The sequence below is a fragment of the Ambystoma mexicanum genome, chromosome 4p (assembly GCF_040938575.1).
Source record: "Ambystoma mexicanum isolate Mex_15411 chromosome 4p, UKY_AmexF1_1, whole genome shotgun sequence".
In the NCBI taxonomy this organism is placed as follows: Eukaryota; Metazoa; Chordata; class Amphibia; order Caudata; family Ambystomatidae; genus Ambystoma; species Ambystoma mexicanum.
In genome coordinates, this window is record NC_090927.1 from 1269316081 (window position 1) to 1269333421 (window position 17341).

The 17341-nt window shown below is 41.8% G+C and overlaps 1 protein-coding gene across 2 annotated transcripts in view; it reads left to right on the top strand.

Annotated features, from left to right (window-relative positions):
* THBS2 (thrombospondin 2) overlaps positions 1 to 17341 on the top strand; it is a 389899-nt gene that overhangs the window by 208148 nt on the left and 164410 nt on the right. For both annotated transcript variants that reach the window (XM_069606958.1, XM_069606957.1), the window contains exon 16: positions 14073 to 14191. In XM_069606958.1, the coding sequence (XP_069463059.1) occupies positions 14073 to 14191 (119 nt within the window). The remainder of the gene's footprint in view (positions 1 to 14072; positions 14192 to 17341) is intronic.

Below are 17341 nucleotides of genomic sequence, written 5' to 3' on the forward strand. Positions count from 1 at the left end.
TCCATACTACATACAATTTAAAAGAGATTTGGGATGCCATCTTCTGGAATGCTGAATTAAATTATGAATTACTTGGAATTTCAATTCCAGAAAAATGTCATCTGAACCTGAGGTAACTCTCAACTGCAAATTTAGCCAATTCATATTTAAATGTTTTAGAGATTCATATGAAGGTTTCCTAGAACCATTTCAAATGATAAACACATCATCCACAAAGCACAACAAGTGCTCTATGGCACACATATTCATCCTTTCACTCTGGCCAGGCTGTTTTTTACTCTCACCAGCCCATATATAGGTTAGCACCAGTGGGAGCGACACATGAACCCATCACTGTTCTGCATATCTTCCTACAATATTTCTCTTGAAACATAAAATTGTTATGATCTAAAGAAAACTTAAATATGGTTAGTAGCATGTCCTTTGTTTTTGATCTAACAGGTCTAGAATCCAAATAATACCTACAGGATTGCAGTCTATTTTCATGTATAATACGTGTATGAAATGATACCATATCTAGAGAAGCTAAGATGTCATGTTTTTCTGAATGTATGATTTAAAACCCTTAACAAATGGTTGTAAAAATTGATCTAGACATTTCAAAGTAGCTGCAAATAGTGATCCATTCGAGGCAACAGTTGGTCTACCTGCAGCGGTTGATAATTTGTTATGGATCTTCAGTAGATAGCACACCATTTGAGCCACCAGATACATTTAAGAAAAAGGATATTCTGCAAATGTAGGAGGTTCCATGTATTCCTTTCTGTTCATAATTTATAATGGATGGATTTAGATTCTACGTGTCCTTCAACACCAACTAATTCCTAACAATGAGGATATTTTAACTCATTGTGCATGTCTTTAAAATAAAGAACAATTACCCAGGTATCTTTCTGACCTTGTCTATGCTCTTGGTTATGGGTTGGAACATGTTTAGTTGGTCAGTTTTCAGTATCTATCTATCTATCTATCTATCTATCTATCTATCTATCTATCTATCTATCTATCTATCTATCTATCTATTTATATGTGTGAACATACGTGTGTGTACACACACAGACACCTAAATCACCCGCTATAGATATATCTCTCTCTATATATAATATATATTGCTTACATTTTACCATTTGCATAGCCTTTCAGTGTTTATATTCCTTGTACCTTTTAAAGAGAGGCTGCATGGTAGTCAGGTAACTGGAGTAGGCCAATGTTGCTGCTTCTTAATTGTCAGTGAAATTAAAGTAGGAAACAATGTTCTGAATTAAGTAAGTGCCAAGTATTGAGAAACATGCAGTGGTGTGAGTGTTTCAGAATGCTGGACGGTATTGTAAGGCATCAACACTGCATTTATGAGCAGATATATCATTGAGTGGTGGTTGGCCTGTTAATTAAATTGCAGTAATGGTCTCGGAGGGTGAGGAGGATGTTGAGTGCAAGTGGATCCTTTGTGAATTTCAAGTATATGGTAGCATGAGAAGTATCATGGTTGATGCAGATGTGCGACTCCTGTAGGGTGAAGATGTATTGGAAAAATGTATTGGTTAGGATAGGACTTATTGAGTAAGATTTTAGCGCTTTTCAGTAGTTGCATTTGATACAAGACAGGATAGGCCCACTAAGTGATGATGGAAGTCAAACATTGGGTCTATTGGTGGATTGTGCACATAAAAGCTAGGCTTCCCTGAGTGATCATGGGTGCTGATGGATGCTTCACCTCCTTGGAAACTGCTTTGGACTGGTGTGTCCCCCTGAGATCAGGGTTTGGCTTCTTTTTGTCGAATGGTTGGTCCACATTGTTAGTTTGAGTGTCATCATTCAATATCATGTTAGAGTGAGAACTGTATTTAATTGGCTTGTGTTTTGGGTTTTATTTGGGTCTTGTGAATAGCAAAGGCTTACGCTTTTTCCAGAATGTGAGGTTGTCTTGTAATATGTACATTCCTTTAATCATTGAGTTACAGAATTTGGTGTTCATGTCCATTAATGAGGTGCAACCCTACCTTTCATTTTAGACCGGTTGGATAGCGCAGGGGCAACACATTTCTCTTGGAAGCAAGACAAAGCATAGCAGCACAGATTTGAATTCTGGTCTTGTGCTTAGAAACTGGTTTCTGGTATTAAGCGCGCTGTAGCACAACAATTACAATTATCAGGAAGGTAGCAATGATGGTTATTTTTAGGTCTGTGTGATGTGATTTTCCTTCACAGGAATACCAATGCTACAGTGTGCATTGACCATTAGCCAGTCTATGGCTGTGATGTGTTCACTCTTCGCTAACTGCAGTATTAGAGTTGTAGCAGTGTTTTATTTCCTCTTCAACCTTAACAGAAGGTATATTCCGGAAGGCTCATATATATGCTATTTGTTTGCTTCTGTCTCAAACGAACTAGGGAGATGACTATTAGAATCCTGCAGGAAGAAAGTTAGGGAATACACAAATGGCCTGATTAATCCCAGGTGGATGATGAAAATCCTGGCCAAAGATTTCATTTGCTGCTCCAGCTTTAGAGGGCCTTGTTTAAGGGTGCCAAAGGTTATTTGCATTAACATCACCTGTGAGCATATTCCATTCTCTTCTGCTCATAGAATCCTTGCAGCTCTTAATGCTTTGATTAGGAACATCATCTGTTGTGCTTGAGCTGGGTTTCAGTCTGTCCTTAGTAATCCAATAATTTACTAAAGGAAGACACTTGGTGAACTTGGTTTTCTGATTATCTGTGTTGTTTGAGGTCACTTTTTTGCATTATCGGTGCAAGTGAGTTTTGGAGTCTCAGGAGCTTCATAATCTTATGAGCCATGCTATGCGTATTTTGAAAAGGAGAGAAGGAGTGGTAGATCTCTATGGAACACAACAGCAAATCTTAAACAGGCTGATTTTGAATTGGGGTAGAAAAGCAGACTCAGTTCTGCCTGTGAGGAAGGACATCATCAAACAGGACATCATCAAACAGTGCTGTTTGGGCTAAGCCTGCATCCTTCAATCTTTAGAATGAGGATGCTGATAGTGTAAAATAATACAAATATGTTGAGGTGAAATTGCTTGTCTGCTTCAACAGTGGTATTTAGGTCATGTCAGATTAATAGTAGGTCGGATTATGTTCACTGTGATTTGCCTGAGCACACCACTGTCTCAGTGTAGAATGAACATTTTGGGAATGCTTTCTTCTCCTCTGTGTCTTTTCCCCTGTTTCTTGGGAGCTAAACACAGAGCCCAAATAGTGGGCGCAGGATGACTTCTGATATAGGCCTAAGAGGTATTTGGTAATTGCGTTGGTTAATCAAGGTCAAATTCTGTGGGGTCAAGTGGTGTGGACAAGAAAACAGTGTAACACGTCTACAGTTTCAATAAGGGATTATCTACACCAAGACAGTGCTAGCTGATTTAATGTACATTTCATAGAGTTAGAGGCATGGTAAAAGTTTGAAAATGACAAATGTGTGCGCAGAAGCATTTACATTGTAGCTGCCAGAGAAAACCAGAGGATCACTGTTGGCATCAGTATTGTCATTGTTCATCAAGGGATGCCCGAGGTAACCAATGAAAACATTCATCCTCAACAACAATGTTAAAGTAAAGAAGGGAAGACAGACAGAATTACCTAGGTAGGCCTATGAACATTTTATTAGCATAGTACATTTGCAATAGTATGAGTGTCATATTTGCCTGCACCCTGTGAGGAAAATCTATAAATAGGAGCTTCCAGTGTAGGAATTTTACCTCATAGTTAAATGTTGCCACTGTAGCAACTTGCTGCCCAAAGGACACAATGGAACTGAAAAGAAGTTCCTACTTTCCTAACTATCGCAAGCAGGGAAGGACATTTCCCGGTGTGCTCGGACATGTAGATGTCACCATGTGGATGCCAGAGCCCCACAATTAACATTTTGAACATGAAGTGTTCATTTACACCCATTTTCCATGTATCCAGTGAGTAATCTGTAAACACCAGATTCAATGCCTCTGGCTGCATCTGAAGAGGCAAACATCTTGAGCATCAGTTGCATAAACTCATAGAATGCAGATATTCAACATAGATTTGAAGTGGAATGAGGGAATCACTATCTTCTGTGACCGAGAAGATAGTGCTAAGAGAAACATGCTATTCTTTGTAGTCTGTTACCCACCAATACCTGTCTTGGTGGGCCAACTATGAAAGTTTGCATGTATGACAGTGTCAATCTAAGCAGTTAACGATAGAAATATGAACAAGACAAATCCACCATTTTAATGCTCTTGCCCGATGTCATCCAGAATCACCTTGTTGATACTTTTGGTGTCCCTAGCATTCGACTATTGAGTTTAAAATAAGACGACAGCTGTGTGAGCACATTAATATAGTGTACATCACCCATAATGGGTCTCTTGGCACTGGTAACCAATCTGAATATCTTTTCGCTACTTGTGCTCATTAATCATTGCACTTTAAGTCAATTTGAAGTGGTAGAGCAAGCTCAATATTAGAGGATTTAACCTAGGAGGGCAGACCTCATTGGTAACAGACCACTGCACAAGATAAAGAGTGGGGCGTATTGAGGGCACTTAATGAGAGGATCTGCCATGCCAATCCAGGACGTGTCTGCCATCTCAGTTTATTTCACCATAAAAACCAGCATTTTGAAAAGGTAGGTTCTTAATAGTCATTTTAAAGATTTCTTTTGATGTGATGCTGCGCTCTGTGCACGGCATCTGATAAATACAACCCGCATTCTCTTGCATCTGATTGAGCACACCCACCAAGGTGCTAATGAACGACAACAGGCCAGATCAGATAAGTCACCATGCGATATCATGAGAAAATGAGAAAACGTAACACATTTTACTGCTGCCAACATGTAGCCTTAGTTCATTGCTTATGTTGAATATATCAAACTAAGTTGTGCATCAAGTAGCTTAAAAGAGGGCTCTGACAGAATGTTGTAAGTGAATCCTGAGATTGTATTGTTTTTATCCAGGTTCAGTGGCCACTTCAGATGGCTTGGCGGGGTAGGAGATAGTGTGGGAGTTAATGCCCGGGGGGAGGTGGCCACTGTCAGTGGTTCATGGATCTGAAATTGGGCAAGGTCAACAATGGGCCTTGCATTATTGGTGCAAGTGAGTTTTGGAGTCTCAGGAGCTTCATAATCTTATGAGCCATGCTATGCGTATTTTGAAAAGGAGAGAAGGTAGACTAGCAACGAGCAGAGTACTGACAACTCCCATACCCCAGCTATGTGGCCAGAAACAGTGGGGGGAAGTGGCTATTTGGAATGGGGGAAATGTGACCAATGGATCTGGCTGCAGGACACTGTGTGGTCACCTTAATTGGGTTGCTAGGCCCGCTAGGCAAATTGGCCAGTGGTCATAACCGCATACCTTTGACAATGAGCTGCAGAATATGCATGGGGCATCATGGCCACTGTGCCTGACCACATGGCTGACGAAGTGGCTGCTTCAAGTGGGTTGGCACAGGCCAGGGCATTGGCTGTGGCTGCAGTGCATGGCCACTGACCATTTTGAGATGATTTCGGGGTGAATCCCAAGCCACAGGCAAATAGACCATTGGGCATGGCTGCAGTACATATCCAGTGGCTACAGTGTGTGAATTGGATGGGCGAGGGCATGGCTAAAGTTAATATCCCAAGACAACTGCACATGCCAAGAGACCATGTCCATTGGCCATTTGCCAGTTTGCTTGCCTTTGTGAGTAGGGCTTGGCCTTTTCGCACTTAGGTGGTCCTAGATCTTCACAGGTGAATCCATCAGGACCAGACTCTTGCCTCTCTTGTTTAAATTAGTACACTCTGTTTTTTTTTCTCTTTTCTCTCTTTTACTCATGATGTTTCTGAGTATAGTTCTGCGGCCATACAAGTCCTTGACAAACAGGGGGCTCCAAGGTAGGGTCACCCCTTGGCAAGATGGAGCTCGCCCAAGGGAGTGTCCTACTGTGTCAGACCCCAGGGCTGTGTCAAGTCCCAAATACTCAAGTGCATTCAGTGCCGATGACCCAAGGGTAAGGTTATCACTCCCCAATTAAAAGATAAAATGTTCTATCTCACCTGAGGCGACTGGGTGCGCACTTTGCACTCTTACTAGAAATGCATTTATCCAGTGCGGAATGTAACATGCTTAGGAAACAGTGGGTTGGGCAGGTGATGGCCGCTGAGGCAGTGGGTCGCAAAGGGGGAGTAGCAGTTTTAATTCACAAGAGCTGTCATTTTGAGCTGGAAGAGATGCGTTCGGACGGGGGGGGGGGCAGATGGTTGATAGTCAAAGGGAAGATGGGTGATACTCCTCTGGCAATTGCAAAAATGTATGACCCTAACCAGCGGGATGCAGGGTTCTGGAGGTGCTTGAGTGCGGAATTACAATGATTGGTAGGGGTTTTCAAGATCATGGGAGGGGATTGCAACCTTTCACTCAGCCTGGTGATGGACAGGAAATCTCATGCAGTCCTGCTGGACTTTGCTGTGCATACCGATTTTGAGGGGTTAGTACGGGATAATGAACTGATCGATGTGTGGAGGACCTGTCACCCAGGCATTCAAGACTCCACCTTCTACACCCCTCTGCATAATACACATTCCAGCATAGCTTATTTATTCATGTGCAGAGCTTTGATGGTGTAGGTGCATGGGGTGGATATGTCGCCAATCCTGATATCAGGCCATGCACCGGTGGGAGTGGAATGCGAATGGGCAGAGAGCCGTAAAAGGAATAATAGGTGGAGATTGAATACAGATCTCCTGGAGGTGCTGCAGTTTGTAACTTCGGTTGAACATTTTACTGAGGATTTCTGCTGACGCAATGTAGCTGAGGGTTTTTCTTTGGGACTGGTGTGGTACACTTGTAAGGCTTCACTTCGGGGGCATATTATTGGGTTTGTGGCAGGGCAGAGGAGGAGGGCCAAATTGGTGGCAGCCAAGTAGATTTGCAACATCAAAAGGTTGGAGATGGAATATATTAACTCACCTTCCCAGCAGAAATTGGTAGAAGTGATCAATGGGAAAATAGATTACAATAGCCAGTGCTCGAGATAGGCAGCGGGTCTATTGTTAAAATACTATTCAACATTTGTTGAGGAGCTAACAAAGCAAGAAATTAGTTGGCTGGGGTATCTGAAATCTAGAAGCCAAAATAACAGGATGAGGAAACGAGGAAGTGATGTTGCCACAGATGATGACATGATAGCCCAAGCTTTTGTGGACTTTTGCAAAACTTTGTACACACCAGAAACGAATCTCCCTAGTGCCCATATTGCACAATACTTGACTGATACACCCCACTCTGATAGGGGCGGTACCCCCAAATCCAGGCTTGAGAAGTTGGAACCGAATATCACATTGGAAGCGGTCAAATTGGTGATTTCTAAATGTAAGTTGTGGAAGGCTTACCAGTCGATTGTTCCATACATTTGTTGACTTATTGGTCCGCAAGCTAGAAGAAATATTTGGGAGATATATTCAGAATTAAAACTCTCGTGTTACCTTTCATGAGGCCATGGTACTGGTTATTCAGAAGCCGGGCAGGGACCACACTTTGGTTAAGAATTACAGGCCTTTATCCTTGATCAATGCAGAAGCAGAATTATTTTCAAAGATTTTAGCGCTACGACTTGAGCCACTAATGCCAGACTTGGTACATAAAGACCAGGCATGATTTGTGAAGGGGAGGCATGCGGAAGCGAATACACGTCTGTTTTGTGACTTAATTGACCTGGTGAGGACGTCCGGCCGGCCATGTGTGGTGGTCACCCTTGATGCTGAGAAGGCCTTTGACAGGGTGGGGTGGCCCTTTCTGTTGGAGGCCCTGAAATGGCATGGTTTTGGTGCACAACTAATATCCTTAATCTTCACCCTCTATCAACACCCTAGGTCAGCCGTCTTTGTAAATGATACACTCTACCCATTCTTCTCTCTGAGTAGAGGGATGAAACAGGGATGCCCGCTTTTGCCCCTTTGATTCATCCTTACATTGGATCCCCTGCTCCAACGCATTAGGGACACAGCAGCAATTAGGGAATTGGTGGTGGGTGGCACGAGGATTAAGGTGGCAGCCTATGTTGACTATATCCTGGCCCTTTTAGAAGATCCACTTAGTTTGCTGCCTCCCTTTATGCAGAAGATTGAGCGTTACTCAGTAGTGTCTGTGTACAAACTGAATGTGAATAAGATTGAAGTAATGCTGATGAACAAACTTTGTCTTAGATCCTGCTGTCAGCAGGAGGGATGGTATGGAAACCACAGGGTATCAAGTATTTGGGGGTCGGCTTCACGCCGGACGTCAAAGGTACCATAAGGGTGAATGGGGATGAGATGGTGGCCAAGGTGGAGTCCCTGCTATCGAAGTGGTCCCTGCTTCGTTTATCATGGTGGGGTAGACTGGAAATAGTGAAGATGTACATAGCACCTGTGATCATTTATACTCTTTCCATGCTTCTCTTAACGTGGCCATCCCAATTCTTCAAGACTTTTGACAGGCCGATCATCCAATTTATCTGGGGTGGCAAGAGACCCAGAATCTCGCTGCCTCGACTTTCGCTGCACCCCTCGCTAGGGGAGTTGAACTTCCTAAGGTTTTGTCAATATCAGGAGGCATTCACAATAATGCAAGGTTTGCAGTGGCTCTCAGATGTACTGGGCTTAATGCGCTGAGATGGCTGGAGTTAGAATCCACCCTAGCAGCCCCATACAGGGTGAGCCCCTACATGTTGGGTAAGCCAACACTTCAGGAGATATTTACTGTTGTATGTATGGGTAATGACCTTCAGACATGGTTCTCAGCTGGGAGCGTCCCAGAAGGTGTTGCTACACCAGGCGCTCTGGTACAATGATGAGATAAGGGTCGCGGGGAAGGTGATATTTTGGGCCACGTGGGCTGTGGTTCTACCATGACTGTTGACTTTCCTGACGTGAGTGCCCTGCTTCTGACTATGCTGTTTTATCAACAATTTGTTTATGCTAGAGATGGCTAGAAATGTGGGCACTGCAATTTTCAGCAGGGCACCCTCTAATTGCAGGAAGACATTATTCAGCTACTTTAATTCTGATTGGTTACATCTCTTTTGTATTTATGAAAGCAGCTGTTTTGGCCCCTTGCTGCCCAGCACCATAGGCAGCTCCCTACTTAGCCTAGTGCTTGCACCGGCCGTGGGCACATGAATTTGCCAGGAGAGAGCCCCATGACATGAACGATGGCCTAATGGCACATGAATGCCTGGAGTGTGAGTGGCCTCTAGGCATGGATACAATGCTTGCGAAGTTTCTGTGCAAATCGGTCTGAAGGTTTGAGTTGTAGGTAATAGGAAAAATGTACCTATGAGGTATTACATCATAAAAACAGGTGTTGGTACACCCTGTATAAGTTTACCCCACCATTGACTTAACGTCATGAAAATTAAACAAAATAAATCCAGAGTTGGGTCTAGGTTTTTTGGGAAAGATTTTCAAATATTCATCAAAGGATGACAATGTTATAATTGTCCGAAAAGGGGCTCCTCCGAGGAAAAGTCCGACTTTCCCATAACTGTTGTGTCACTAAGGCCAATCCTATAAGATATGGTACTGGAGCAGGGATAGGCCTAAGAGCAGGGATGGGACAGAGCCCACTATAGAGGAGATCATAGCAGTATCAGACATGATGCAGAAATAGCAGCACTTATTAACTTCAGTGCATTGTGCGACTTTAAGGTATCTTGCATGAAGAAATCTCTCTGAAGCACGAATGTTCATTGTTTCCTTAATTAAAAATTAATTGGATTTTCATGAATGAAATATTGATTACACTTCGGTACATAGTCTACATCTGTGGGACTCTCGGGAGGTCACTGTTATATAATGAAAGCAGCCTTTCTCGCTTTCTATAGATGTTGACTATATACTTTAATTGCAGTCAATAGTTCCCATATACATTACAAATGTATTGATAATCACTCTATAGGCTAACATAGGCTCCACAAGGAACAACACTTTTTGAGATGCTACTGTAATCATGTAAGCACAGATCAATCAAACTGCACATTACAATACAAACAAAATCGACATACAGCCCTAAATTCTAATGGTGCATTTCTTCCTATGGGATTATAAGGATGTATACATTTTGGCCGTGGCACAATTGTTCGCGGCCGAATTGACTACGGTCAATTCGGCCGCAAAGCCAATTTTGCTGTTCACAAACCACCCTAATTAGAAAACCCCAACCAACCCCACATACCCCCACAGAGTCCCACACCCACCCCCTACTTACCTTCTCGTCGTCCGTGCATGTTGTGACCCTACAATGTCAGATCCATCCCTCCTACGTGGGTCGGATCTGACGCTGCAGGCTCCACTTTTCTTTTAGTTTTTTTTTTTTTTTTGGTCCCCCGCCTCTAGATCTCCGGAAGCAGGGTGCACCCCCTCTACCACCAAAGGCAATCATTACCAAATATGGGGAGCGGGAGACACCCCTGCAACCCCTGCTCCCCATGTTTGGTAGTGATTACCCAAATTGGTTGTTTCCAAATGACCAAATGGTACTGGCAGAATTCGGCCAGTTGTACCATGCGGTCAATTAGAAACAACCAATTTGGGTAGTATCGGTTATACTTGTTATAATAATAATTGTTATTGCAAAGTTAGGGAGATAAAGTAGCATTTCCCATTCAAACTTGCATAGGAAACATTTGTTCTCATCCACAGCACAAACTGCTGAAAAGATTGAAACTAAACCTGGAATTCTGGGCCCCTTCATGGACATAAGTGGGTTTGGTAAAACGTTATCAGGCGATTTTGTGTTATGTCATCTGTTGAGCCGACGGACAATCTGCAAAACCAACATTCAAAATTGAAGTCAGTAACGTAATTGGCTGAAGTCGGTCCCAAAAATCGTGCCTGATCACTGTCTTCGATTGAGACCCGGCACTGAAAATCATTTGAAATGCGCATATAGCCCAATTCAAATTGGTGATTGTTACATATTTTCTGCATTCACACGTATTTGTGAAGTTGTCCTTTTTTGACTTCTGTCTTTAGCTCTAGTAAGGAAGGTTTGATATCACCATGGAGGTTGATATGTATGATCTCAGGGTCAAGTTTTTGGAGAACATTTTTACAAAATGATTCTGGTGTAGACACTAGGACCATGCTGAGATCTTAGGTTGTCTTAGATTGTTTTCCTGAAGGCGGATACAGATGGATGCAGGAAGGTCATAGTAATGGAAGGATCATTTTTATGGGGTTGTTTGATATGTTCTCTCTGATATTCTTCACTATCCTAATGAAGATTGCCAACATATTCTCAAACTGTTGTTTAATTACATGAGTCGTCTCCCAAAACATCAGGTTTGCTACTTCCCAGAAAATATTGGTTCCCCTCTATTAACTGGTTAATTCATTCAAATTAGATTATATTGACACATGTCATAAAACCAATTTCATAATTTCAACAATATTGTTTGGTCACAATATCGTTCGTTCGTACTTTATTTCGAGAAACTGCCATAAAAGCCAGCACACACAATACACAATAAAAACAAACATAAAACCATTAAATAATACCAATAAAATCAGTTAACTAATATTATTAGAATACTCTTTATAAACCACTATGAGAAATATTCTTAATAGGGATATATCATAAAATGCTATACATTGAACACAATGAGATCTTTCCAAATTGCAGAAGTGCAAAAAGTGCACTGGTTACTAGGGTGGCAAGATAGGTGCTACATGGTTAAAGTTACAATGCGGAGGGTGAGCCAGGGTTTTTAAGCATAGCTATTATTCTAGTTAAACAGTCCCTACTATTGACTTAATCAGATAATAATAGATCTAATAAAACGATTGTGCCTTATACATGCACAACCAGTTATATAGAACCCTCACAGCCCCTATGACTTAGAGGGCATGTTTTGTATTCTTCTACATGCCTTTATTAAATAGTAGCTTTTGCAGTGGTTCTAACTGCATGAGCATTAAAAAGAGGTTTTAAAGATCCTCTTCTCAAGTCGCAAAGCAAAACGAAGTGAACCATGTCCTCAATTTCATCAGGGCAGAAAGGACATGTAGGCGTAACATTATGATTCCACTTACTCTTAACATCGCCCATGGAATGGATGCCCAGGTGGGCTTTCATAAAGAGCGATCTCATCTGTGTGGGATACATTTGATCTAAATAATCCTCATAATCCGGGGTTTGCTTTACTGTCCAATATCTTAGAAATGGGTTGGATTCCACCAGCCTCTCACCAATTGTATCCTCCGTTACTACACTTAAAGCATTAGCAATTCAGGTTTTGAAATTGCTACAAATTGGGTCAGTGTTGGACCAAAAATCAATAAGCCCGTTGGTCTGGAACTCATTTTTTAGAGGCTGCAACCCTGGCAAATGTATGGCTCCTTCCAGAGGCGACACATCCCTTACCTCCTGCCTGTACTTAATTAGACGTTCACTGGTCCAAATCCTTTCCCAATAATACAATGACTTGCCCTTACAGGCTACTTTGATGGGCTGGAGGTTCAGTTGAAGGATGGCAGGTACATTGGGTGCAGAGATAGGTAAACCCTTTAAACATGTGTTTTCTACCACTTCCAAAGGAACGCTTTAGTCCAGCCCCAGAGTCCCATAGAACCTCCAGGTACCCTAGTTTCTTAGCTTTGGTGATTGCACAGTATTTTCTCCTTGCGTCTTGAAGTGCCATTACACCTTCAGTGGGCACCAGTTTGGCCTGTCCTTTTAGGATGCCTTCTGACCGAGGAAAATCACCATCATACCATGGATTCCTGCTGAGAGATTGAGTCTTAAGGGTCCTCTTTGACTTAGTGAAAAATCCTCCCAGTAGTGGCAGCTCTGTTGTTTGATAATTGCAGGGAGGGGTTTTACATTGTCAAGTGTGGTTTTCCTAGTTGACCTGCATATTATATGTTTGGGTGTGAAGTAGAGACTTTTAGCTTTTGGCCAAACAACTTATACTTGTGAAAACAATTAATCTACCATTCTGAGGAACAAAATACAGTGGGGCAATAATTAAAGGAGGTCAAACAAAGTAGAAAAAACAATTCATGTTGGGCTAAGGAGCAAATAACAGTGGCATAACAGTTACAATAGGGCAAACAATTCATACAATGGAACAACAGTAAATCTAAGTTGGTACGTAGAAGAGTACAATTGGCAAATAATTAATCAAGGTCAAACAATTCAACTAGGACAAACAATCCATATATTTGGGAAAGATTTAAACTAGCAAACAATTCCTACGTTGCAACACTTAAACCAGAGCAAACAATTTACAGAGTCCAGTAACAGTTAATCTAGAAGTTAATGTAAGAGTGTTCAAATGTATGGGTCTGCGCATGGACATTTTCGACTGTACAAATGCGAGAAGGTGTACATATGCAAGGGTGCAAATGTGTGAGTGAACATGTCTGAGTGTGGACATGCACGATTGTGCAAATGTGCATGTGTGCAAATAAGAGTTTCAAGTATGCTTGTTTGTAAATAAGCAAGTATTCAACAGTGTGAGTGTGCAAATCAGAGCAAATGTGCAAATCTGCGGGTGTGCAGATGTGGAAGTGTGCTAATTTGCGAGCCCTCCTTTTTTGTCTGCTTGTTCTCAAGCTCAAAGCATTACATGTTTACTCCAGTGTGCCAGTGCTAACACATGTGAAAAATGGGCCTATATTTTTACACATGTTTAAAAATATGGTCAGTTTTGCTAATAATTCGAAAATAAAATGTGTTTTTTTTTCCACAAGGCATTCTCGTGCAACATGCCTTATGTTAATTCATCATTCTCACCTCCTCACCTCTCATCTCTTACACCTGCCTCCGGCCCATGTGTCAATGAATGTTCCTAGCCTCTGGGCATGTGGCTGTCTAACATGTCATTGTTCATATTTTGGCAGCTGTTAAAGTTCATTTCCTGATCATTTTGATGCTCAATGGAACATGGCAATTCCACAGAGTTAGCTTGCGTTTAGTGTGTGGATGCAAGTGAACTGGTGTTGGCTCCACAGCTTTGTCTGCAAATCAAGAGTACATTCTCTTTTCTACAATGTACTGATCTATGTTTTGTAGATTTGGCGACTTAAATGTTTTTCATTCTTATTTCAGAAATTTTAAATGAATTGGATAACTGTCCATACGTGTACAACACAGACCAGAAAGACACGGACAAAGATGGCGTTGGCGATCAGTGTGACAATTGCCCCTTGATCCTTAATCCTGACCAGGTAAGGAGAGATGCATTCTGGTTGCTAGTGTCATATATTTCTAAAGTCTGTAACAGTTAGCGCAATCTTTCTTCATATTTTTGTTGATCTGAGTGGAGATGTTTGATCCAGTCACCACCTTAAGAAATGTCATATTTACAATAATACTTACGTACAGCGACTTCTTGCAGCCTTTCCAATAATGTATTGGGCTTCATTACAACCCAGGCGATAAGGGTTTAACGGCGCCGTCAGCGCCGTTAACCCTTAACGCCTGATTACCATTTTAACGCCTGCTTTTAGCAGGCGTTAAAATGCAAGGCGCTAACCCGCCTTGGTGCTAATTACGGCACTGTAATTTACGGTGCCGTAATTAGCGCCTTCCCCACTCCCATTATGCCCTATGGGGCAAAAATGGGAATGGGGAAGGGTAAATGGGGAATGGGACTTTACCACCCCACTCACCTTGGAATGGGGCGGTAAATCCGCCATCCACCATGGTGTAAACAGAGTTTACACCATGGTGGTAAAGTAGGGAACTTACCGCCTGGGTTGGAATGAGGCTGGTTTGACTCACCAAATTACCTTGAAAAGGTTTTTTTACTGTGGTCGTGTCCATTCACAGTTACTATTAATGAGCACTGCATAAACTCTTTTTAGTTTCTTATTGACCAAACCCACTCCACAACGTAAAAATAACATTGTTTTTTGTATAGTACTTCATGCCACATTCCACATGCTTCCTAGCACTGTAAAGATAGATTTTATTATTACCCAGTTTAGCATAATTGAATTTTACGTCAATTTAGATGGAGGAAGGGCACGGTTAAACCTAGCATGATTAGATAATTAGTCTATATTATATGGAGTGGTTTTGCAATGATATCTAGTTGTGTATTAATGGGTCGCTAGGTTCTATATATATATATTTTTTTTATCGTTATTGTTTTGACACTAAGGGCCCGATTCATGGAAAAGTGCGGATTTGTCCCGCAATTGCTGCATGCGGAGAAAGACACTGTGTGAGCCTTTGAGTAGAATAAAAAATGCATGCCCCCCGTATTGAAGGAATTTACTGTGCAAAGTAACCGTATCCGGAAGTTGCGCACGGAACGCCCCTGACATGCCCCCATGCAAAGCATCTACAGCCAGAAGAGCTACATTTGTGTGCTCATCCTGGTGCGAATGCACGCACCCTTAAAACAGTGCGTGTGGTCCCCCGCAGGCATGCCTGCATCTCAGGGACTCTGCTCAGGGTCCCTCGTAACTGTTGCCAGCACCCGGATAACATGCGTATGACACTTCGTAAATCAGGTGAAATGTGCAAAATCTGCATGCCAGCATCGCACTACACAGCGTACATGCACCCCTAAGTCCGATCGGAACTCCGTCTGCGTGCACGCACCCCTAAATCTGACAAGCAAACTTACCTCTGCGCTGTAAATCCTATGCGCAAGTGTCCTTACGCCTGCCTTCAGCTGGCAGAGAGATAGAGGGATTTGCATGGCAGTTCGCGAGCGAGAGGTTGCGTGGTCACTTTCCATGATTACACTTTGTCGTGCGCATTTGTGGGCGTGCTATGGACTGCCTGCGGCCTGCCCCTCATAACGCCCACTTGCTCCCTTCTGCTTCCTCATTTTCTGAGTTCTGCCCCCTACTGAGCCCTCTGTGCAGGCCTCGCCCATGCTCTGCATGGAGTCTTGTGCAAGGCACTCGGCCGCTCCCAGAACCTTGCCGAGCATGCGCAAAATCCACACAAGTCCAAGGAATATCCTGCGCATTCGATTCCATGAATCAACAAACGGGATTACACACGCATTTTGGCACATAAGTACCCTTTTTTCAGCACAAATAATTCTATGAATCGAGGCCTTGGTTGTTTTTTAGAAATCTCATTTGTAATGGTGATTTCTGACAATTTCTCTATATATTTTGTGTAAAATAAAATAATTTCTCTATATATAATTTTTTGATTATATTTTTTTGGAAGCAGTAGACAATAGGAACTGACTTTTTTTAAATTCGCAGTTTCTATTGTTTTGGTTTACTTATTTATTAGAACTTGCAACATTTAAAGGAGAGCTATGTCAAAGGCCTCCTGGAAAAAGCATATTACATACATTAGCTATGAAGATATTGCTACAAAATTACGCGACAGGATTTTTGTTGACCCTTTTGACATTTTTCATCAGATATGAAATGAACAGCAGCATTATTATTCTTGACAAATTCACACTTACCAATTATGTAGCCACTTCCATATTTGTGAGTGTAACCTTGCATATAACATGAAACGAAAAGTTATTTTCTTTGAGAGTACCTCATTACACATTATATTGAGTTGCTCTCAAAGAAAAGACATTGAATGTGAAACGGCGTACTTAGACCAAAATTCATTATATTTTCAATTAATACGGAAATTATATCCCACATTAGGTGAAATGATTTAGATATTAATGATTTCTTTGATATATGATATCGTATGTACTTCCGCTTAGCGCTACTGCTATTTAAGTTGGACAATAAGCGACTTGGTTGTGGGGATGTTGACGAGTGGGTTGTTTGGGACTACCAATTGCCACTTTTCCCTGGAATATATTGATTGTGCTTCCCTGCCTCAGTTGAAGATACAGTGTTTATCATGTTTGAACATATACAAAATGTATACCTGCATTATACAGACATCAGGACACTACTCCTCTTCTGATTAAAGGGACAGCAATCTTTGTTTGACCTAAGTATGCATTGCTGGAACAAATATTAAATGTATGATGTCCTGGCTGTTTAGGAGCTACTCCCCTAGTTTGTGTCAGTCTGGTAACAGAAAGGTACAGATACTTCAAGCATTTTATATGTTGATATTCCAGACCTGACTTGAAGATCGAGGAGGTCTAAAAAGTGCAGTGCCTTGATGATCGAAGAGGCCCAAAGATGGTGAACAAAACGAAATGGACTAGAAGACGCTGGCCACGCCTCACTTGCATATAATAATAATACTAAATAATTGAATTCTTATATAATGCTACTCACCCATAGGTCTCAGAGCCCTTAAATAACAGAAGACATTATTATCTCACAGTGGTACTCAATTAATCGACCTCGGAAGGATGAAAAGTTGATTTGACCTTGCTGGGATTCGAACCTGCCAAATCAGAATGCACACAGATATCA